This window comes from Coenobita brevimanus, unplaced genomic scaffold, assembly GCF_032717465.1.
Source record: "Coenobita brevimanus isolate Jiangsu-jjx unplaced genomic scaffold, ASM3271746v2 jjx.HiC_scaffold_2778, whole genome shotgun sequence".
NCBI lineage: Eukaryota > Metazoa > Arthropoda > Malacostraca > Decapoda > Coenobitidae > Coenobita > Coenobita brevimanus.
Genome location: NW_027643739.1, coordinates 105,289 through 130,000, shown reverse-complemented (window position 1 = coordinate 130,000; position 24,712 = coordinate 105,289). Strand labels below are relative to the sequence as shown.

At 43.3% G+C, this 24,712-nt stretch overlaps 2 protein-coding genes across 2 annotated transcripts in view; one reads left to right on the top strand and one right to left on the bottom strand.

The window, feature by feature from the left end:
* Positions 1 to 9,780: 9,780 nt before the first annotated feature.
* Positions 9,781 to 11,946, top strand: LOC145390058 (uncharacterized). Its single transcript, XM_080265134.1, has one exon. It carries the CDS (start codon positions 9,781 to 9,783, stop codon positions 11,944 to 11,946), a length of 2,166 nt encoding a protein of 721 aa, XP_080121260.1.
* A 138-nt stretch (positions 11,947 to 12,084) lies between these two features.
* The window catches only part of LOC145390057 (uncharacterized), a 55,666-nt gene continuing 43,038 nt past the window's right edge, over positions 12,085 to 24,712 (bottom strand). Inside the window, exon 9 of the mRNA XM_080265133.1 lies at positions 12,085 to 12,102. Coding sequence (XP_080121259.1) covers positions 12,085 to 12,102 — 18 coding nt within the window. The remainder of the gene's footprint in view (positions 12,103 to 24,712) is intronic.

The window sequence follows — 24,712 nt, the reverse complement described above, 5'->3', positions numbered from 1 at the left end:
AAGGGAGAGAGAGAGAGAGAGAGAGAGAGAGAGAGAGAGAGAGGCCAAAAGACCTGTGTGTATCAGAGTTCATAATCAAAATATCATCCACGTCTATCTATCTATTTATCTAACTGTAAGCTTACCTAAATCTACCAGACCAAAACTAATCTACCTTTACTGACTACCCTTCCCTACACTACCGTACACTACCCTACCCTACCGTACCGTACCCTACCCTACAGTACTCCACCCTGCCCAACCCTACACTACCCTACCGTACTCCTCCCTGCCCTACCCCAAGGTCTAGTGACGTCACGCGGCACCTGAGCCCACCACTCCAGCAGGGTTAAGATTTATGCCCCAGGGTGAAACGTCCAATAGGTCCGGGTGTCATTTACTACGTGCAACCTGGGGGTGGGATAGGTAGAATAGGACTGACAAACAACAGCTTGCAAACTACATCCGTTTTTCGTTACTACACACACACACACACACACACACACACACACACACACACACACACACACACACACACACACACACACACACACACACATAGCTGCACTTCCACACAGCCATACGTCCGCAAAGTCTCCAAAGTCACATGCAGTAGAATATGACACAGAAGACTGGTTGATTTGATTATTAACCCAACGAATCATTGGTCACATTTTCATTTCATTCTTACTATCTCAAGACGATTTTATTTAACATAACAAAGATCAGTGGCAGTGAAGGTTAACTAAGATATTATTCCTTTCGCAGGGGTGACGAGCTGCCAGTAACAGGAGCAGCCAACAGAGAGCTATGTGTGGCATTTCTTTACTGCAGTGTGTCACCATATCCCGCCCCACACCACCACACATCCCCGCCAGTCCCTCTCTACTCACCAGTCTTCAAAACGACCTAACATTGTCTTTCCAAAGCCACGAAGTGTAGATGTTGATACAAATAAACGTGAAATACAATCATGCCTGAGTTTCTCTCCTCGTCTGAGCATGACATCAAATAAATAACTGGTATTTTGTGTAATTACCCTTTTTAATATTAACTAACAGTAAACTCCCAGCCCAAAAGCAGTCAAGATAGAGAGTTCCCAGCCCCTACATCACTTCAAAATCTCTCTACTTAACATCTCGTGGCCAGTGACATGCAAGATTTTCGTATAATAATCTGTAAGTAGAACGAATAACATGCAAGTTTATGAAATACAGGAGTCTGCCACAACTCTCCATTTGAGGAAAAGAATGGTTAAAGGAAAAAACGTAGACAGAGGCGAGTGGGAGAAGGCTGTGGTATTAGACTGTTCGGGGGTACTATCGATGTTTTCACTGCCTTTTTTTCTCATATACAGAGTGAAACTAAAGCTTTATTAATCCTCAGATACGCACATCATTGTTAACTGACGTGATCTGGTACGAGTATGGCTGAAAACAAAATATGTAATCAGACAAGCGACCAGAAAAAAAAAATCGTTGCTTCTGCTACTAGTGGATGTTATTACAGTCAACCGAGAAAGCCCGATGAAGCTGTGTGTTTGGCCAGGTTTATATATCTGTCTATCAGTCTGGCTGCCTGCCTGACCGCCTGCCTGTCTGCCTTTTCTGCCTCCCTGCCTGCCAGCCTGTCTGTTAGCAAGATTATAAGGAAAAGACAGCAGATTATCTTATTTCTTTATTTAGATTTTGAATTTACCGTTCTATACAAACTCATACGAACTTGGGAACTTTGTCGCTGGAATCCAAGCAGGAAGAGTCAGCGGACAGTGACTAATTTTTCGCAGTTACCCATTCATTTTACTGCTTTCTCTGAATAGGGCCACCCCGACTTAATCTGTTGCGTCACAAAAGGTGCGCGAGGAAGTCAAGCGAGCAGATCATCTCTGTCATTAGACTTTGAGTTAGGTTAGGATGAAGTAATTTTTTTTTTTTATAGCATTCAGTAAAAGGTCAGGGGTACAAGACAAGGATAAAGGTTCAGTCGGTCGTCATGTCCGAGTGAGAGGCTCATCAATTTCGAAGCATTGTGATGAACAAGCAATAAACAGAACGTCAGAAGCAGACTCCGTGGAGAGAGTGCATCAGTAGCCTACATAACGTCTACGCGATTATTTTATTTTCTGTTATCATACTTCAGAACCACAGGTGTTTAGTGATAAAGTGGACGGGTGTTTCAACCGATTGTGTGACGCGAGTGTTGTTGGCGTCACTTCATAAGCTGGTGGTTAGATTTTGCTGGATTATCCCGCCATTGTCCTCCTGTCTGTGATCTGTCGCCTTGTTCCCACGTCACCCACCAAAGGTATGCTGTTTGACTTTATTAATTCTGTACCCATTTTACGCAAACTTGGCCTAAAATTATCATCTCTCCAACTTGAATACTGAGTTGTAGCAATAGATTAATACTAGAATATGTAAGTCACAAAAAAGTGCCATTGAAGAGGAGCCGTAGCGCTGCCCTTTTCTGTCAATGGCCCATGTGAAGTAAGCGGCAAAAGGACGAAAATCTGAGTCAAGTTATCCTGAAAAAAAGTAGTATAATGCAGGATACTATGATATTCTAGGAAGTTGTGGACAGTTGAGAGTTGTTTGTGGTTTGCAATAGCGAGACAGGCAGAAAGACACACAGACAGAAGACAGACAGAAGCATGGCAAGGAGACAGGAAAGGGGAGAAGAAGCGTGGCGTTGTTTTGAGTGAAGTTGACATCATAGCACATTAAAATATATTTGTGCCGCAACTTTAATAGCATGTCTTCTTATGTATTACCAAGGTCCTTTGATGAGTAGTGAGCTTACACACACACACACACACACACACACACACACACACACACAGCAAAAACATCAAACTATACAACCCCCACCCCCCCTCCACTCACAACACATTCGCCTACACACACACACACACACACACACACACACACACACACACACACACACACACACACACACACACACACACATACACCAGACACACACACACATACACACACACAATGCTCTCTAGTGGAACTTGCTAATGGGGTAATGTGTGTATGTAACTTTGGTGGTGTGAGAGGTTGCCATGGTAACACTCAGGCACCTCCCACTAGTGAAAGATTTTCTTAACGGTATATTTTTGCATAAGGCTGGTTAATATCGTTTTGTACACACACACACACACACACACACACACACACACACAGTAAGTAAGTAAGTATTTATTGACCACAATATCCAGTTACACATACAGGATTTCAAGCAACAATAAACCTTAACATGATAAGCAGTACATCAGATATTAGCAAACAATTATGGTCCACAAAACAAGCGAAGTATTAAAGGGTTGATCAGTGCATCTATATAGCCTTAATGAAAGATGGAAATCATTACACTTCTGATTAGAAATGTAACTACAATTTCACCAATCACGTTTTTTGCGAAAAAAATTTCCCAATGATATATCATGGTTAGAATAAGAGCATACAAAATGAATTAAATACACTTTAAATAACATAGGTTATGGTAAACATTATAGTACACACTAGCCAAAACAGGAAAGGACCTTATACACTATCTCCTCAATAGGAAACTGAGCATCGTCACCAATGATTTGACTCCAGGAAGTAAAGTTATATCTTGTACAGACGTCGGAATAAGTTCGTTTCCTTTTCCGTGGACTAAGGTGTTTGTAACACTGCTCGATGGAGAACTATCCCCTCCCCCTCCCTTCCTCATAGTCCCACACTCCCACCAAACCCCCCCACTTTTCTCTCCGACCCCGTACTCTCGCTAGCAGCCAGCTTGGGGTTTCTGTACTTCATGCACCTCTCTAATTACGTGTAGTCCGAACAACAAATAAAAGGATAGTACAGTACATATAAACCAAGTTAGAAGATTTACTACACACACACACACACACACACACACACACACACACACACACACACACACACATACAGAGAGAGAGAGAGAGAGAGAGAGAGAGAGAGAGAGAGAGAGTTAAAAGACAGGGAGCGACAGGCGCAGAGGGGGAGCGAATGGAAAAATTTGGAATGTGAAAGGGCAGTTACGAAGAAAATAAAAAGGGGAGAGGCAAGGAAAGAACAACGAGAGTTAAGAAAAGAGACAGAGAGTGAGAAGTGACAGTGAGAGGTGAAATGAGATACAGGCAGTGTGAAAGGGAAAGAGAAAAGGGAGATGTGAATCGAAAGGCCGGGAGACAGGGAAGTAGAGACAAAAGGGGAGACAGCTGAGAGGAAATGGGCATGGAGCAACCACAGAAACAGGGATAATAAAAAAGAAAGTGGGAAAGAAAGCTACGGAACGGAATACTGAGAACGATAATGAGGAAAATTAGAAAAGAAGGCAGTGTAACAGAGAGTAGGAAAAAAGTGTTATTCTGGCAAGGACGCAGGGAAAGAACTAAGCAGGATAAGACGAAAGCATTGAGGCTGAGTAAAACGAATGACATTCATGTAAAAAGGGAGGGAGAGAAACAGAGAAATTAGAAAAATTTTGCGGAAAGTAGAGATTAAGGGTGGGAAGAAAATAGGTTAATTTTTACGGCAAGAAAAAGGGAGGGGATGTTAAGAAGGGAAGACAAGGGAAGGGCCAGGGAGGAAGGAAGGGAGGGAAAGACAGTGGCAAGAGCGGAGTGGAAGAAGAGATTTCGGGTGACAGGGAGAGACGGAGAAAGAAAAGAGAAAAATGAGCACGCAGTTATTACTGGGGAAAGAAAGCAGTGAAGGAAATGGATTTAGTACAAGTAAAGAAATAAGGAGAGAGTAATGAAGAAAAAAAGATAACACATGTAACGGATGTAAAAAGTAAGACAAAGTTATGACACAGGGAGGAAGAAAGAAGAGTGAGGTAAGGAGGGAGTGACAGAGGGGAAGAGAGACGAAGGAAAGGAAAGAGAGGGAGGAAGGTAGGGACTGAGCAGATTGCTATAAAGAGGGGAAGGAGGGAAAAGGAAACTGGGGATGAGACAAAGGATCCAGAGAGAGAGAGAGAGAGAGAGAGAGGGAGGGGGAGGGGCAGTACACAGACAGGTCGACAAATGTTCAGAAAGTGTGTGTGTGTGTGTGTGTGTGTGTGTGTGTGTGTGTGTGTGTATGTGTGTGTGCTTCCGTCCCTGCGTCACTTCTATAACATTGTTCCATTTTTTCACCTTCGTGTTTTCCTCTTCTCAGCTTGTTTCTCCTCTCACCCACTTTTTTTTATCATTATTTCTCCTGATTGTTCTTGTCATTCCAACTCTCTCTCTCTCTCTCTCTCTCTCTAGGAATAAAGAGATTGTCCTCACAGTCTATATCTCCTTAATACGGCCACTTCCTCAGTTACTGTGGAATTTTGGTCGACATACATGAACTTAAAAAGAGTTCAGGAGACTAAGGTATCAGTTTCGCCTGAGGGCTGTGGGACTTTTTTAGTAGAAACTCGTAGACAACGGGGTCAGCTCATTACAGTGTTTAAAATCTGAATGGGTTTCACCAGTGGCGTACCTGAGGGGGGGGGGGGGCGAGGGGGGCTGTTTGAAACTGCCCCCCGGGCCCCCAATTGAGGGGGGCCCCAAAAAACTTAAAATTTATAAGTTTTTTTTTATTAATATTTAAAAATATATATGTTTATCATCCCGACAATCCCGGCTGAGATATTAGATAAGTTTTGAGAATAAGGGGGGCTAGGTTCTTTGCCGGGGCCCCCCTCCTGGAGGGGGGCCCTACAATGAACCTAACCCCCCGGGCCCCTAAATCTCTAGGTACGCCCCTGGGTTTCACAATCATTACATAGAAAGTTGCTTACTCTTAACACGGACTCGGCACACAACCATGGTTGGCAGCTGTAAATGAAAAAAATTACCGGCAGAATTACGTGAAAACTTTTTCACGTGCAAGATCAGCTCCACATGTGGAACTGACTCAACATGGACGTTGTTAACATTACAGTAGAGAAGTTTAAGGGATTCATCGGCAGGATCTTACACTAGAATAAATGTGAATTGGATATGCATTCCCAGGCAAACAAGAAGTATCTCCACGGTATGGGCTGCATAGTTATTTAGATCCTAACTTTTCCTTGTAACTCCTCCCTCCCTCTCTCTCTCTCTCTCTCTCTCTCTCTCTCTATCTATCTATCTATCTATCTATCTATCTGTGTGTGTGTGTGTGTGTGTGTGTGTGTGTGTAAAAGAGGTTTCTACTATCGCAACATTTAATCACAGCAGATTTATTCTGTGTGTGTGTGTGTGTGTGTGTGTGTGTGTGTATGTATGTCAAAGAGGTGTCTACTACCGTAACATTAATCACAAGACTAATTCTCTCTCTCTCTCTCTCTCTCTCTCTCTCTCTCTCTCTCTCTCTCTCTCTCTCTGTGTGTGTGTGTGTGTGTGTGTGTGTGTGTGTGTGTGTGTGTGTGTGTGTGTAAAAGAGGTGTCTACTACCGCAATATTTAATCACAGCAGATTTATTTCTGTGTGTGTGTGTGTGTGTGTGTGTGTGTGTGTGTGTGTGTGTGTGTGTGTGTGTAGTAAATCTTCTAACTTGCTTTATGATATATACTGTACTATTCCTTTATTAGTTGTTCGGACTACACGTAATTAGAGAGGTGCTTGAAGTACACAAACCCCTAGCTGGCTGTGAGCAAGAGTATGGAGGGTACCGGGTGGAGTCATGGGGCGGAGAGAAAAGTGGGGGGGTTGGGTGGGAGTGTGGGACCATGAGGAAGGGAGGGGGAGGGGATACCTCTCAATCGAGCAGTGTTACAAACACGGAAAAGGAAACCAACTTATTCCGACGTCTGTACGTATGTGCTGAGTCAGTGGACACACCTCCAGTACATGCAACTCTGTTTGCACAGCACCACATGGACAGAACCGCTCTGCTACCGGGAGACGTCCCCGTCCACGCCGATTCCAACGGCCCGTCTCAATAGCCAGATTATGACTGATTACCCGCAGCCGACTAAATGCCATTCTGTGTACCTCACTAGTTTTACCACGACATTTATAGATCTCGTGAACTGTTAAGGTAGGGTTCAAGACATTATAAATTAGGCTTCTAGAAGATGTAGAGTTAGAAATTGATTGCTTTAAAGATTCAATGCCGACTTTAACATCATCAACAGAATTATTAATTAAACTCTTAATGTGTTTACTTGTTGGTGTGTTAGCCGCCATGGTCAGCCTGACACACACACACACACACACACACACACACACACACACACACACACACACACACACACACACACACACACACACACACACACACACACATACACACATGAACACGTTCGAAAACACAGACATAAAGACAAAGACAACGTAACATAGAACCACACCAGCATCCTACCACACCTCCAGACACACAGCCATAGCTCTGCATAGCCTCGCCTCCAAGGACACACGCCATCCCTCCACACAAACACCCACTCCTCTACATATGTAACCTCAACACGCAGCTGTACCTCCACCTACGTAACCCCAACCTCACATTAACAAGAGTTGTTCCACCTCAACACACGTAGCCCCACATTCAATCATTCATACACGATAACATCTTCACAAACGTCGATTCATCAACACATACATATCCATAACCCGACACACAAAGTTCTATTTCTATATACATAGCCATATCTTTAAATACATCTAGTTATCCCTGAAAGCATACACACACACACACACACACACAAAGTTATACGTGTCCACAGAACAGGCGAAACTTGGAATGTGACATCCGTAGCCTTACTTTCAGGCAGCAAAATTTCTTAACGAATATATAGCCGATCGAAAGTTAGGTTAGGTCACTTTGGGCAGGGTTTGGTCTGATTAGGTAATTTTTGGTTGGGTTGGCTTCAGTTCGACTAGATATAGACGGATTAGGTTAGATTGCTTTAGAATACGTCGGTTTTGATAGGTTATGGGTTGGGTTTCATTTGGTTGGGTTAGGCTGGGTTATTTTCGATTGGATTAGGTCATTTTAGGCTTGACTGGGTTGGGCTAGGTCGGGTATGGTATGGTTAAGTGAGACTGGGTAGGATTAGGTAGGGTTAGATGCGGTTAGGTTGCGTCAGAATTGGTTAGGTTAGGTATGGGAAGGTTATGTGAGATTGTGAGGTTAAATACAATTAGACTGGGTTAGGTAAGGTTAAGTTAGATTAGGTTGTGTTGATTTGGGTTGGATTAGGTCATTCGAGGGTAGGCAGGGTTCATTTCGAGCAAATATGGATAGGTTAGTTGAGACTGGGCTCGGTCTTTTGTTGGTCGGTCCTTCCAATGTGTGTGTGTGTGTGTGTGTGTGTGTGTGTGTGTGTGTGTGTGTGTGTGTGTGCTCGCTTCGTGTTTCGTCTATTTTATATATTTTGTGTGTGCCTTGTGTAACTAAAACTTTGTTTTTACGTTTGGGTTCTCATGTGACTGAGGGTGGACTGCTTAAGAATAGCGTCCTTTATAGTTACGATTGCCTCTTCCTCAGTATAGCATATGTTTTTAGTTTATTTAGCTTTCTCTGGACGATTGTATAAGAGCTTCGTGGAAAATACTAGAACTAGAAAGATGGCAGTAGATACAGCCTTGTGTACCAGATATCCTGCCCAAGTTTCATTAGCAGATATCTTGCCCAAGTTGAATAAAGTCGTCTGAAGTAAGAATAAGGTTGAAGAGACGTTGCTGTACTGAAAGTCGTTGGATATGGCTTGTTTTATGTCTGTTCGTATGTGGCTGCGAGATAACAGACTCAGGTTCAGTCTTTTATGGCAAGCGTTAATAGATATCTCAGTGCTTTGCTTAATATGAAGGTTAATATTTCACCGGAATGTTTCTAAAGCTTTCCGCCTCCTCTCAAGTAACGATATTTACTGTCAATTACACTCCTCCAATTGGTAACATCACTGATATATGTTTACAGCTCCCCACCTCTCAGGCATGGATGTTTTCTCGTGTCTGTTACATCGGTATCTATTACAGTCGTCCTATTGGGAATCTGTCAATGGTATGTTTTTAAAGCCTCCTGCCTCCCTCTCGTGCAAGGGTGTTTATTATCAATTACACTCCTGCTATTGGTAATTGGTCAATAGCACGTTTGTAGCTTCCGACCTCCCTCGTGCAAGGCTTTGTTCTGCTGATTACATACACCATATTGGGAGTTGTACAAGTCCTGTCTGATTATACAATGACAACTCTCTCAAATCATTCATGGTCTTCTCACAGCCTTCATCAGGCTCTGAACCACGTAGTCTCGTCTGCTTATACTGTAGCACTCCTCATAGTCCTCATCAGCCTCCGAACTTCCTATCTAAGTCTATATTATTGTTATCCTGTGTTCTTTTTTTCGTTCTTCGTTTTTTTTTCACTTTTTCTGGCCCCATTCTGCCTTTATGCGCTTTGTTTCAGTCTCTGCTCTCTTTATCTCATTCTCTGTTCTTTTTGCTTTTACTCTCTGCTCTTTTTCTCTTATCCCCCCTCTTTATCTCTCGTTGTCCTGCCACGGTCAGCCAGTTACAATATTTCATGGTTCATTATGCAGATACGAGGCTGTAAGTAACGAGCAGGCAAGCGACCAGGCAAGATGATATATTGTAGCCGTGGCGAATCAGGCAGACATACATGATCAGAGAATTACATATTCCATGATTAATCATGCGGGGAACACTGCTAAAACAGCCTTTCTGGACCTCATCAATCACTCGTGGCATTTAGGCATTATTCCATCTCAATGGAAGGAGGCTATAATCCATCCCATCCCCAAGCCTCTCGATCCCACCACCTACAGACCCATCTCTCTTCTTAGTTGTCTCTCCAAAACCACCGAAAGAATGGTTAAAAGCCGCCTTGACTGGGTCACCCCATCACCACATAGCCACATCTTCGCCTTCACAAAAGGCAAGGGCACAGCTGAATGCCTTAGCTCATTTTTATCAGAGCTCAGGGGAGGTAAAGGCCTAGCCATTTTCATAGACCTGGAAAAAGCTTTTGAGCTGGCATGTCCCGAGGCCATCCTTGCCACCCTTGCAAGCAAGGATGTTAAGGGTCACCTTCTGCGCTGGCTTGAAAGCTTTTTCTCAGGTCGCAAAGCCAAAGTCAGGTTCCAAGGCCATCTTTCAGAAGCATATAATCACACAAATGGCACTCCACAAGGAAGCATCATAAGCCCCACCCTTTTTAATACATTAATTGAATGCCTCCTTCATCTCGACCTGGGCCAAGGAGCCCGCCTTTTGTGTTATGCTGATGATATAACTCTAGTAATATATGGGGGGCGCTACTCACAGAAAGCGCAAAAAGCACTCGACATCCTGCATAAAAAATGTAGAGAATTAGGCCTGAAAATAAATCCGCTCAAAACTAAGGCCCTCCCCGTCAAAATTCCAACCCCACCAAGACAGCTGTTCCTCAGTAACTCTCTTATAGAGTACGTCAACACCCACCGGTACCTAGGGGTATACATGGACAGAAACCTCACCTTTGACACAGAAATAAAATACCTCCGAGATATCACCAAATTACGCCTCAACGCCCTTAGATCTTTAGCTGGCAAAGGTGAAGGAGCTTCATTTAAAGTCTTACGTCTCTTCTATATTCAGGCAATAAGATCTATTATTGATTACGCAGCGCCTGCCTTACCCACCATCAGCCCAAAATTAGCCGACAAACTGGAGGTTATACAGAATGAGGCACTAAGAATTATGACGGGATCACCAATGTGGACACGGCTTTGCAACCTCAGAATGGAGTGCAACATCGAATCTATTAACATCAGAATCAAAGCAAGAGTCGCTAGCTTGGCAGCCAAGCTTACACGTAAAAACTCCCCCCTCCCCCTTACAACACGATTAACGGCGGCTGCTAACCTACACCCCGACATCCTAAACAACACCTGGAGTCACTGCGCCGCAAAAGCCATTCACTCCTTTAATCTAAATCCCATCATAAATCTCCCCCCAGATGAACCAAGTGTAGCGTATCATCCCCGCCCTCCTTGGGATCCCCCCCTATTCAATCTTATCATTACAAGCTCTCCCCCTAAAGCCCTCACTCCCGTACAACAATTACGCCAAGAGAGCTTAATGCAAATTGCCTCCCTCACCTCCCCCAACTCATCAACCTACTATACAGACGGCTCTGTGAATAACAATAAAGCAGGTGCGGCAGTCGTATGCCGAGAACACTCATTTGGCCTGCGTGTATCAGATGGAGCCTCTACACTCCAGACTGAAATAATTGCAATTCTTACCGCCATGGACGATGCCCTAGACATCAACCCAACATCCCATACAATCATCCATACAGACTCCGCCAGCGCAATACAAACGCTAAGAAAACAGGAGCCGTCTGATAACACTCATTTAATTACTGACATAATTGCCACCGCGCAAGAAATACGAGATGCTGGCGGAACTATAACAATTAATTGGATACCCAGCCATGTAGGTATCAAAGGGAATGAATTGGCAGACCAACTAGCCAAAGAAGCCACGGAATATTCACACGTTCAGGTTGACATAACACCGAGCCTCACTCAGATCAAAAGAACAATTAAAATGCAGGCAGCAACAATCAACCGCTCAGAACACGAGCATCAAGTCCAGGCGGGCTCCCCTTCTGCAATATGGTATGCTGCCGCTACAAAATATGAGCCAATAAATACTATTAACAAATTCAAAAGCAGAACACTTAAAAATATACGATGCCTCCGCTTGGGATATAAGTGTAAAGCCCATATACTCACAAATGAGGCACAACCCAGCACGTGTGAAAACTGCAACACTGATACCCCATTCCCGTTTCTCCACTATATTCTCAGCTGCCGAAACACCAATAAATTTAACAGACCTGTCAATCTCCCCAACCCAGATACACCCCGCATAAATACGGCAGCCAGCCCCGAGGATTCACTTAAACAAGCAGCTGCTGCAGTGATTGCTAATACACCCATAACAACCCTAGCAAACATCACTGCACACTTCCCCCCACCCTTTTAAAATCACTCAGTCAGGCAGCTACAACTGTCTCAGTCACCATGCCCCCTTCCATACGGTTCAGGTACCGTTAATCCCCGCTAATCCCCGCGCCTAACGGTCACCTGGTCACCTGTTCCATTATACCCTCCCACTCTAAAATCACTCGTGTGTTTGTGCCTGCATGCGCGGATGTTTTTATACATCAACGTGTGCAGGCATATGATGCACCTGTGAGCTATAAAAAAAAAAAAAAAAAAAAAAAAAGACCATACAGAACCGCCACGGTGGTTTCTTCCCCCTCAAATACAGCCAACACAACCAACTAAGAAATTCAGTCAAAAATCCACCGACTGGGCTAATGTAAGGCCCGGCCCTCCCTATAGGGGAGGAAATCGTCAACGAACGAACGAACATGATCAGACTTACATATGCACTTGTAAAATGAACTGGAGTAAAGAAGGAGAGAGAGAGAAAAAAAAATCATTACAAAACACATCTCACACACCCCTAAACACACACACACACACACACACACACACACACACAAGAAAGCATTTGACACAGTACCAAACCAAAGACTTTTATGGAAAGTGTACCATCAAGGAGGAATTCAAGGCAAACTGTTTTGTTGGATGAAAGATTTTCTCATAAAAAGAGAAATGAGAACAGTACTAAGGGGAAACTACTCATCATGGAAAGAAGTGACTAGTGGAGTACCACACAGGGCTCAGTGCTGGCACCAATCATGTTTTTAGTGTATATAAATGATATAAACAGTAACACTGGAAATGAAAGCTATCTGAATATGTTTGCAGATGATGGAAAAATACAAAGGAGAATTACTAACACAGACTCTTGTAAAGAGCTACAAGAAGAATTAAATAAACTTCATGAATGGAGTAGTACATGGCAAATGGAATTCAATGTGGACAAGTGTCATGTAATCAAGTTTGGTAAAAGTGGAAAAAGACCTGACTGGGATTATACGTTAGGAAATAAAACCCTACATACATCAGAAAGAGAGAAGGACCTAGGTGTGATTATCAATAACAGACTATCTCCGGCTGACCACATCAGTGAGAAGGTACGGAACATGTATACACTGCTTGCAAATATGAGAATAGCATTCACATACATTAATGAAGACATGCTAAGAAGGATAATAACATCATTCATGAGACCAACCCTGGCGTATGCATCAGTAGTCTGGAGTCCTCATCTCAAAAAAACACATAGACAAGATTGAAAAAGTTCAAAGGGCCGCTACAAGATGGATACCAAGCTTAAGGGATCTAAGCTACGAAGAAAGACTAAATAAACTGAATCTACCAACACTACAGGAGAGAAGGAAAAGAGGTGACATGATAATGCTATATAAATGCATATCAGAGAAGGAGAAAATAGACATAAATGACTACTTAACATATGGAGAAGCATCAGCAAGAGGACACTGCAAAAAACTGCATAAGGAGAGGTGATAAAGACGTAAGGAAATTCAGTTTCCCAAACAGAGCAATTGATCAATGGAATGCACTACCGAATGAAATAGTGTGTGCCAAAACAATTCACAGATTTAAGGATATGTACGATTAATATGGTTTAAGACACGGGACAGTACGAGCTTGACTCATTCCTGTAAAGATACACTTAGGTAAGAACACGCACGCACACACGCACACACACACACACACACACACACACACACACACACACAAATGAAGACATACTATTAAAGATAATAACATCATTCATCAGACCAACCCTGGAGTATGCGTCAGTAGTCTGGAGTCCTCATCTAAAAAAACACATAGATAAGATTGAAAAAGTTCAAAGGGCAGCTACAAGATGGGTACCAAGCTTAAGGGATCTAAGCTACGAAGAAAAACTGAATCTACCTACACTACAGGAGAGAAGGAAAAGAGGAGACATGATTATACTATATAAATGCATATCAGGGAAGGAGAAAATAGACATAAATGAGTATATAACCTATGGGGATGCAGCAGTAAGAGGACACTGCAAAGAACTGCATAAAAGGAGAGGCAATAAAGACGTAAGGAAATTTAGTTTCCCAAATAGAACAATAATTGACCAGTGGAATGCACTACCGAATGAAATAGTGTGCCAAAACGTTTCATAAATTTAAGGATATGTATGATACAAATGGTTTAATACACTGGACTACGAGCTTTATTCGTTCCTATAAAGATACAATTAGGTAAGAACAATTAGGTAAGAACACACACACACACACACACACACACACACACACACCGCTCGCTGGTGCAGTGGTAACTTTCTCGCTTGCCAACTGGTGGACGGGAATTCGCGCCTCGCTCAGGTTGCGAAAAGTTTCACTGACGAAGTGGGTGGTTACTGTCCTCCTGGAGCAAGGGGACGGGTGTGTGCGTGTGTGAAGGTCACAGCCTTGCCCTTAGATCGGACTATATGAGCTCTCAGCTCCCTTCCGGGAGGGTAAAATCTGACGATCACGACCATCAAGTGATCCTGACCGACCCGGTGAATTACACACACACACACACACACACACACAGTACAGGGAACCTCTACAAATGGTAAGAAGCAGACAAGAAACATTCAGATATTATGGATCTACAGTAAGAAGTGTGAACGTCGGGAGTAGGGTTGCGAGAGGCAGACCGAAAAAGACCTGAGACGAGGTCATAGAGTGTGACCTCGGGGATAAAGGACTGAATAGGGAGGCTGCCAGAGATCAAGCAGCGTGGAGAGCCATCATGTGACTAAGGCCGACGCATGCAAGCTTATTGGAGCTTTTATAAAAGATACGATACGATCACAGTACAAAGCAACTGATTATGCAGCCAATAACTTAGTGTAGAATCCGAATGCAGTATAGATATCGCTGGGAAATAAGCCAGGAAAAATGTGATAAACTGTAGATTAGCTGGAAAGAATGGAAAACACAATCCACTGAGTGTCCACATATAGAGCCACATGGAAATTTATATTACACCACCGCCATTAAGAAATAAAAGGACCTTTTAACATGAGGCAACGTAAGAACAAGAGAGAGAGAGAGAGAGAGAGAAAAGAAAAGATAATGGACGGTATAAAGATTCGTCGAAGTTACATCAGGCTCCCCTTTATTTTGTGGGAATTTTCTTTATTGCAAACCCCGCCCCCAATGCGGCGTCTACCTGTCTGCCTCAACCCATTTAAAACCCCTATGCCCAGTCAGCGACCCTCAGTGTCGCTCTTGGTGTGTTGGGGTGTATATCTGCTTCGGTTAGGCCATGGCGCCAGGCCGTCTACCAAGATCTTCATCCGCATTTCGCTGCCACACCAACGAATCAACGATCACCGCCTCAGTTACCAAATGTTACGGGTGGGGTGGAGACGCACGCCGCCCAGCTCCGCGGCCGCTGTCTGGTTACCCCACAGCGTACCAATGCACACCAGTCTCGCGTCATGGCAAGGGCGGAACATGTGTTTCGCTGAGGGTTCACTTAAGCACCAATAGTTTATTTATTACTGACCCTTTTATTAATCAACTACTTAGTTCACACCCTGCAATTCACTTAAGACTCTAAACCACCCCTACACCCATTATCAAGATCACGGCAGCCATGTAATAACCCGCCATCCTCATATCCAGCACCCTACCTCAGACCCTGACCCCCCCATACTCCCCTTCCTCCACCCCTCCCCTTTCCTTATCCCCCTACCCAAGCCCCCCAGGGCTACAACACCTTACCCTAACACCCGTATCCTACCATCCTACCCAAACAAAAAAAAACACATGCACTTTACACAATGCAACCAGGACCAGAGCTCTCAGTAAGGCCGGGAGTTTAAACTAAGGCCTAGTTCCTGCCACCACGTGTCGTCGCCCTGGTTGCATAACACTCATCACATATACACAATCATTCTTTACCTTCCTTCCTTTCCCCCCCTTTTCTATACGTCATTATTATTATTATTATGTGGGCCTGACGTTGTGCGGTGAATGCAAGTCCCGCTCTCACTGGTAGGTCTTCCCATGCTTGACTTCCAAGTCCACTGATGATCACGGTCAGTAGGACCTGTAAAAAGGGTCAACTTTTATTTTAGGTATTCTATAGGCCTATCCATAATATTAGGTAAGTCTGTTACCTGTCCCGTAGATCTTAAACTATAGGTTTTTCTTCCTCCTTCGGCATCATCAATCGAATTAGCCACCGCACCTTCTTCTTGCTCTTCGTGCAAGCTCTGCACGCTTTGAGTACTTTCCTCTGTTTCCTGCAATTGTGAGGCGTTTCCTTCGTCCGCTCTTTCTACGTCTAAAATATCTCTCAGTTCATATTTTTGCACTTCCTCTGGTGGGAGAGGATCCTCATGGAGGGGATATGCTCTCCGCACATTACCATTCATTGTCTCGTCTAAATTATCTTCGTGGGCAAGTCTGACTCTGTCTGTGTGGACTTTCATGACTCTCCCCGTGTTTATGTCTACCAGTTTTACTATCACATCACTAATTTTCCCTTTCACTCTAAAAGGTCCATCGTATAGAGGTTGAAGTTTCTTAGGCTCTCCTGGCTTGGGAATCTTTCGTACATAAACCCTATCTCCTGCACGAATCTCTTTTACTTTTGCTCTCGATGTCTGTTGATTCTCCATGGCCTCTTGACTTTCCTCAATGTACCTTAAACATCTTTTAAAGGTACGATTAGCTTTAATGGCCATCTCATTTTTATAGTTATCCAGATCATAGCAGATCGGTTCCTGTTTTACGACATCATACGGGACACCAGGGTCCCTTAGGAACATGAGGTAGAATGGGGATTCCTTTAACACTCTGTGATACGCTGTGTTATATGCCCATGTGGCAACGCACAACATTGACTCCCATATTTGTGGATTATCCTCTACTAAACTCCTGTTTGCAAGGCTTTTTACTGCTGATTACATACACCATAAAGGGAGTCGTACACGTCCTGTCTGATTATACAATGACAACCCTCTCAAATCAGTCATGGTCGTCTCATAGCCTTCATCAGCCTCTGAACCACGTAGTCTCGTCTGCTTATACTTTATCACTCCTCACAGTCCTCATCAGCCTCCGAACCACCTATCCAAGCCGTATATTACTCTTACCGTGTTCTTTTTATCGTTCTTCTTTTTTTCACTTTTTCTGGCCCCAGTCTGCCTTTCTGCTTTTTGTTTCAGTCTCTGCTCTCTTTATCTCATTCTCTGTTCTTTTTGCTTTTATTCGCTGCTCTTTTTCTTTTCATCCATCCATCATCATCCAATCCTACTTTTCCCCATGAGGAGCGTAGGAGCTCTGGGCTAGGCAGTTGGTCCTGACATTTAAGATGAGAGTGACCAACCTCACTCATCCCTGAGTGGCATTATGTGAGCAATAGACCCGAACCACCCCTTGGATATAAACCTTCACCAGCTCAATCCGCTTGGAGCACAATAATTACCCATTAAACCACCAGGCGCCAAATTTTGGTTATATGGTTACCACCCAGCATAGTAAATGGTTTCCTTGTGTACAGGAAACCATTTGGGTTGTCACTCAGTGTAGAGTCACCCACAGGCAGAAGGACGAGGAAAGAATGAAGGAATGAAAGAGAGAAGAGGGAGTGTAAAGTCACCCGTAGGCGGAAAGACTGAAAGAAAGAAAGACAGAAGATTATCGAGGAATATTATACAGACGGGGAAGAGAGAGGGGAGGAAAGTTAACTAAATAAAATTCTTCATGTTTCCCGTGAAACATGAGTTTTCATTTATTTATAATTATCCTCCAAGAGGGAATCTAAAAAATACAAGTTGAAAGATGAGTTTATTATTATCATTATTATTATTATTGATATTATTATTGTTATTAAAGTGAATGCAGTAAGTGGAGCAGGAAGAGAGCGAGCATTATAAGCTGGAGACAGCCCTTACCCACCTGAGGCAGCGAAAGGGAAGACACGAAGAGAGGGTGTGGCAAGAGAAAGATAAAACGAGAGAGAGAAAGCACATAATTATATCCCTGCTTTTATCTGAACCTTCAATTTGTGCTATACGTAACAGATATCTAATGCGTGTAAATTTTTAGTAATGATACAGTACTTTATTGCTGATTCTGATTGCTATCGTCCTTACACCTGCTCTCTTTTACACACAAGACTCCTACAACCCACTCTCAGCTGAATAAAACCTTCTGACCTCAGCAATATAAGGAAGGGAGAACATTCCAATAATAACATTGTAAATTATGCCAGTACGATCACTCTCTGTTTCCTATGCTTTACTCTCAGGTGGATCAAAGCGTCTAGGATTAGCTGGGATGGAACACTAGAGTAATCCCTGTCATGAGAGGGTCACCATACCATCTTTTGGCTAGAAGAGTAGCTAAGCAAAGATTCTAAGCTTGGTAGGACTCGCTGCTTGCCTCTGTCAGTCAGTGGCCGCCGGACGACGAGAGGGAGAGGGAACGTCGGCGCTTTCTTGTGGGTACGTGTTGGAATTTGCTGTTATTAACCATTCAGGGGGTTAAACTGGGACACAAAGATATATTAGTGGCAGCCAGGAAGTGTCATAAGCTAAAGACATGTAAAAAATATGGGTAACAAGTGTATTTGTCGGTGAGACGAAGAAGGTATCAGTGAGTAAAGGAGATGGGAAGGTAAGGGTGCGTTGACTCAGTCTCCTGAGGTAAGCGTTAGATTTTGCTGTTTTTAGTCATTAAGGTAATGACATTAGGACACAAGGATGTCTTGCTGACAGCCAGGATGTATCATAGGCTAAAGACAAGTAAAAAATAAAGGTAATACACGTCAGTTTGATGAGACAAGGGGGCAGTGTGCGAGGGAAGGGGGCCGTGCAGCATCTCAGTTCTGGCGTCTCAGCACCAGTGAAATAAGTAAGTATCGTCCTGTGGATTCTCGTGCCGATCAAACTGGTGGACATGGTTTGTTTCCCCCTTGTCTCTGTCCACGCAGCAGTACAGATCAGAACCTGAATATAAAGTGACTACTGAGGCTTGTATTTTAGGGTAAGAACGTGCTGGCAAAAATAACCTTAGTTCTGTAGTCATAAATCTGCTGTAAGTGCATTCACGTACACATGCATCTGCTCAAAAAACACACACAAACACAAAACACACACATATACTCAGACGCACACCCAAGTGCACACATGTACGCACCTGCACACACACATACATACATGCATACATACATACATACAGGGAATGCACGAAGGCGCACTTAATTTACCTATATTTACAAAGTTTATGCTCGTGGAAGCAAGCAAGCACATGGTAGTACATATATATTGATGCACCCACATATGTTTCAATACACACATACTGATTCATGAAGGGATTGTTGCATGTACACAGTGATGCACGCACACACTCTGGCACAAATACACCGATGCGCACACATGGATGCACGCACGCATTGATGCATTAAGACACTGATACACGCACACGGCAATGTATGCACACACTGATACACACAGACGCTGATGCATACACACACTGATGCACACACTGATGAGTACACACACTGATGCACACACATTTATGAATACTCATATGGACACACACACACACACACACACACACACACACATATATATATATATATATACATATATATATGCACATTTACTGATATGCATACCCAAACCTTCATTCAAACAGGTTCACTATGAGCTCTACAATGCATCCACACGCAGTGTCCCTGCCGGACACACACACAGGGTCACCTGGTACACATAGACAACACCACACACACACAGCAACCACATCAAACCATTCACCCCCACCCCCCACCCTCCACACACAACACATTCACCCACCTACTCACACACACACACACACACACACACACACACACACACACACACAGTACTCTCTAGTGGAACTTGCTGGTGAGGAAATGTGTGTATGTAACTGTGATGGTATCGGGAGGTTGCCATGGTAACACACAGGCACCTCACACCACACACACAAAACACATAGACACACACACACACACACACACACACACACACACACACACACACACACACACACACACACAATTTATTTTTGGGTAGGGCTGGTAGACCTGTATGATCATGAGAGTTAATAGAGACAGCATTAACACTCTTATAGCAGTATGACTCACTCTCAGCTGAATGTCATCGCCCAACAGTACCTGGAATAAAATACTAGAGTTGCCCCTACTATGAGAGGGCCCGGGTACCATCTAGTGGTTGTGAAAGTAGCTGAACAAGTTTTTCGTCTTGGTAGGCGTCGCTACTTGGCTACTTTTGCTAGTGGCCGTATGACAGTGGAAGGACGATGGTGTGTGTGTGTGTGTGTTGCTGTTGCATCAATCCCCTGAGGTAAGTGTTGGCTATTTGCTGTTTTTAGCCATTAAGGTGACTACATTAGGACACAAGGATATCGCACTGACAGCCAGGAAGTATCATGGCCCAAAGAAATAATACCTATAAGGCTACTAGACGTAATTCTGATGAGACAAGGGGGATGTTAGTGTGAGGGAGATGAGGAGGCCTTGTAGTCCAGTGCTGCCGTTTTGTGGAAAATCGTCTGCTAATGTGGAAAAACAAATGAACGACGAGCATGGATGTGGGCAGGCGGACGTCATTCCACACTCGTGTGGAATTTTTTTCCACACTAATTGTTCACGTTATTTTGTAGGAATACGAGGAATTTTGTCATGATTAAACCAACGAATATGTAGCGTTTGTCTATAATACTGTCATTTAAAACAAGGGAGAATACGTCGTTGAACAGTCTACCTCTACGCACCCGGCTATATAATTAAAAAAATATATATATTATTTACAAGACTCGTGCCAACCATTAGCAGTGCACACTTACTTTGTAATATTAAAGAAATACCGAAACAATGTTGTAAATCGTGTACTCTTGATATACTAGAAAAACTTGGATGTGGATAAACTTACTTGTCTCCTGTCTTGTTATTAATCAACATTTGCAGACTTATTAACTCTCTTAATCATTTAACGTCCTTACACTTGAATCATAATAGGTCTGACATCATTAATAATATTATACCCTCTCTTCCAGTATTCACAGTATACCAAATTTTATGGTAGTTATACCAACAATACATCCTCTGTCATCCTGGTTACTAAACGAAACCGTGTGCAATAATGACGTCACAACCAGTGTGCAATTCACGGCAACTCTGCCTTGTACTGCCTCAATCTTGGTGTCTCAGCACCAGTGAAATAGCAGTGTGAGTGTCGTCCTGTTGATTCTCGTGCCGATCAGACTGGTGGACTAGGTTTGCCTGCTCCCTTGTCCCTGTCCACCCAACAGTACAGTTTGGGACCTGAATGTAAACTGATAAGTGCGATTCAGATTTCAGAGGGACAATGTGATGGGAAAAAAAATATTGTATGTAAGTTATCTTGTTCTGAAGCACACACACACACACACACACACACACACACACACACACACACACACACACACACACACACACACACACACACACACACACACACACACACACACACACACACACACACACACAGTACTCTCTAATGGAACTTGCTGGTGGGGAAATGTGTGGATGTAACTGTGATGGTGTCGGGAGGTTGCCATGGTAACACACAGGCACCTCACACCACACACACAAAACACACACACACACACACACACACACACACACAATTTATTTTTGGGTAGGGCTGGTAGACCTGTATGATCATGAGAGTTAATAGAGACAGCATTAACACTCTTATAGTAGTATGACTCACTCTCAGCTGAATGTCATCGCCCAACAGTACCTGGAATAAAATACTAGAGTTGCCCCTACTATGAGAGGGCCCGGGTACCATCTAGTGGTTGTGAAAGTAGCTGAACAAGTTTTTCGTCTTGGTAGGCGTCGCTACTTGGCTACTTTTGCTAGTGGCCGTATGACAGTGGAAGGACGATGGTGTGTGTGTGTGTGTGTTGCTGTTGCATCAATCCCCTGAGGTAAGTGTTGGCTATTTGCTGTTTTTAGCCATTAAGGTGACTACATTAGGACACAAGGATATCTCACTGACAGCCAGGAAGTATCATGGCCCAAAGAAATAATACCTATAAGGCTACTAGACGTAATTCTGATGAGACAAGGGGGATGTTAGTGTGAGGGAGATGAGGAGGCCTTGTAGTCCAGTGCTGCCGTTTTGTGGAAAATCGTCTGCTAATGTGGAAAAACAAATGAACGACGAGCATGGATGTGGGCAGGCGGACGTCATTCCACACTCGTGTGGAATTTTTTCCCACACTAATTGTTCACGTTATTTTGTAGGAATACGAGGAATTTTGTCATGATTAAACCAACGAATATGTGGCGTTTGTCTATAATACTGTCATTTAAAACAAGGGAGAATACGTCGTTGAACAGTCTACCTCTACGCACCCGGCTATATAATTAAAAAAATATATATATTATTTACAAGACTCGTGCCAACCATTAGCAGTGCACACTTACTTTGTAATATTAAAGAAATACCGAAACAATGTTGTAAATCGTGTACTCTTGATATACTAGAAAGCTTGGATGTGGATAAACTTACTTGTCTCCTGTCTTGTTATTAATCAACATTTGCAGACTTATTAACTCTCTTAATCATTTAACGTCCTTACACTTGAATCATAATAGGTCTGACATCATTAATAATATTATACCCTCTCTTCCAGTATTCACAGTATACCAAATTTTATGGTAGTTATACCAACAATACATCCTCTGTCATCCTGGTTACTAAACGAAACCGTGTGCAATAATGACGTCACAACCAGTGTGCAATTCACGGCAACTCTGCCTTGTACTGCCTCAATCTTGGTGTCTCAGCACCAGTGAAATAGCAGTGTGAGTGTCGTCCTGTTGATTCTCGTGCCGATCAGACTGGTGGACTAGGTTTGCCTGCTCCCTTGTCCCTGTCCACCCAACAGTACAGTTTGGGACCTGAATGTAAACTGATAAGTGCGATTCAGATTTCAGAGGGACAATGTGATGGAAAAAAAATATTGTATGTAAGTTATCTTGTTCTGAAGCACACACACACACACACACACACACACACACACACACACACACACACACACACACACACACACACACACACACACACACACACACACACACACACACACACACACACACACACACACACACACACACACACACACACACACACACACACACACACACACACAGTACTCTCTAATGGAACTTGCTGGTGGGGAAATGTGTGGATGTAACTGTGATGGTGTCGGGAGGTTGCCATGGTAACACACAGGCACCTCACACCACACACACAAAACACACACACACACACACACACACACACACACACACACACACACACACACACACAATTTATTTTTGGGTAGGGCTGGTAGACCTGTATGATCATGAGAGTTAATAGAGACAGCATTAACACTCTTATAGTAGTATGACTCACTCTCAGCTGAATGTCATCGCCCAACAGTACCTGGAATAAAATACTAGAGTTGCCCCTACTATGAGAGGGCCCGGGTACCATCTAGTGGTTGTGAAAGTAGCTGAACAAGTTTTTCGTCTTGGTAGGCGTCGCTACTTGGCTACTTTTGCTAGTGGCCGTATGACAGTGGAAGGACGAGGGTGTGTGTATGTTGCTGCTGCATCATTCCCCTGAGGTAAGTGTTGGCTATTTGCTGTTTTTAGCCATTAAGGTGACTACATTAGGACACAAGGATATCGCACTGACAGCCAGGAAGTATCATGGCCCAAAGAAATAATACCTATAAGGCTACTAGACGTAATTCTGATGAGACAAGGGGGATGTTAGTGTGAGGGAGATGAGGAGGCCTTGTAGTCCAGTGCTGCCGTTTTGTGGAAAATCGTCTGCTAATGTGGAAAAACAAATGAACGACGAGCATGGATGTGGGCAGGCGGACGTCATTCCACACTCGTGTGGAATTTTTTTCCACACTAATTGTTCACGTTATTTTGTAGGAATACGAGGAATTTTGTCATGATTAAACCAACGAATATGTAGCGTTTGTCTATAATACTGTCATTTAAAACAAGGGAGAATACGTCGTTGAACAGTCTACCTCTACGCACCCGGCTATATAATTAAAAAAATATATATATTATTTACAAGACTCGTGCCAACCATTAGCAGTGCACACTTACTTTGTAATATTAAAGAAATACCGAAACAATGTTGTAAATCGTGTACTCTTGATATACTAGAAAACTTGGATGTGGATAAACTTACTTGTCTCCTGTCTTGTTATTAATCAACATTTGCTGACTTATTAACTCTCTTAATCATTTAACGTCCTTACACTTGAATCATAATAGGCCTGACATCATTAATTATACCCTCTCTTCCAGTATTCACAGTATACCAAATTTTATGGTAGTTATACCAACAATACATCCTCTGTCATCCTGGTTACTAAACGAGACCGTGTGCAATAATGACGTCACAACCAGTGTGCAATTCACGGCAACTCTGCCTTGTACTGCCTCAATCTTGGTGTCTCAGCACCAGTGAAATAGTAGTGTGAGTGTCGTCCTGTTGATTCTCGTGCCGATCAGACTTGTGGACTAGGTTTGCCTACCCCCTTGTCCCTGTCCACCCAACAGTACAGTTTGGGACCTGAATGTAAACTGATAAGTGCGATTCATATTTCAGAGGGACAATGTGATGGAAAAAAAATATTGTATGTAAGTTATTTTGTCCTGAAGCGCAAACACACACACACACACACACACACACACACACACACACACACACA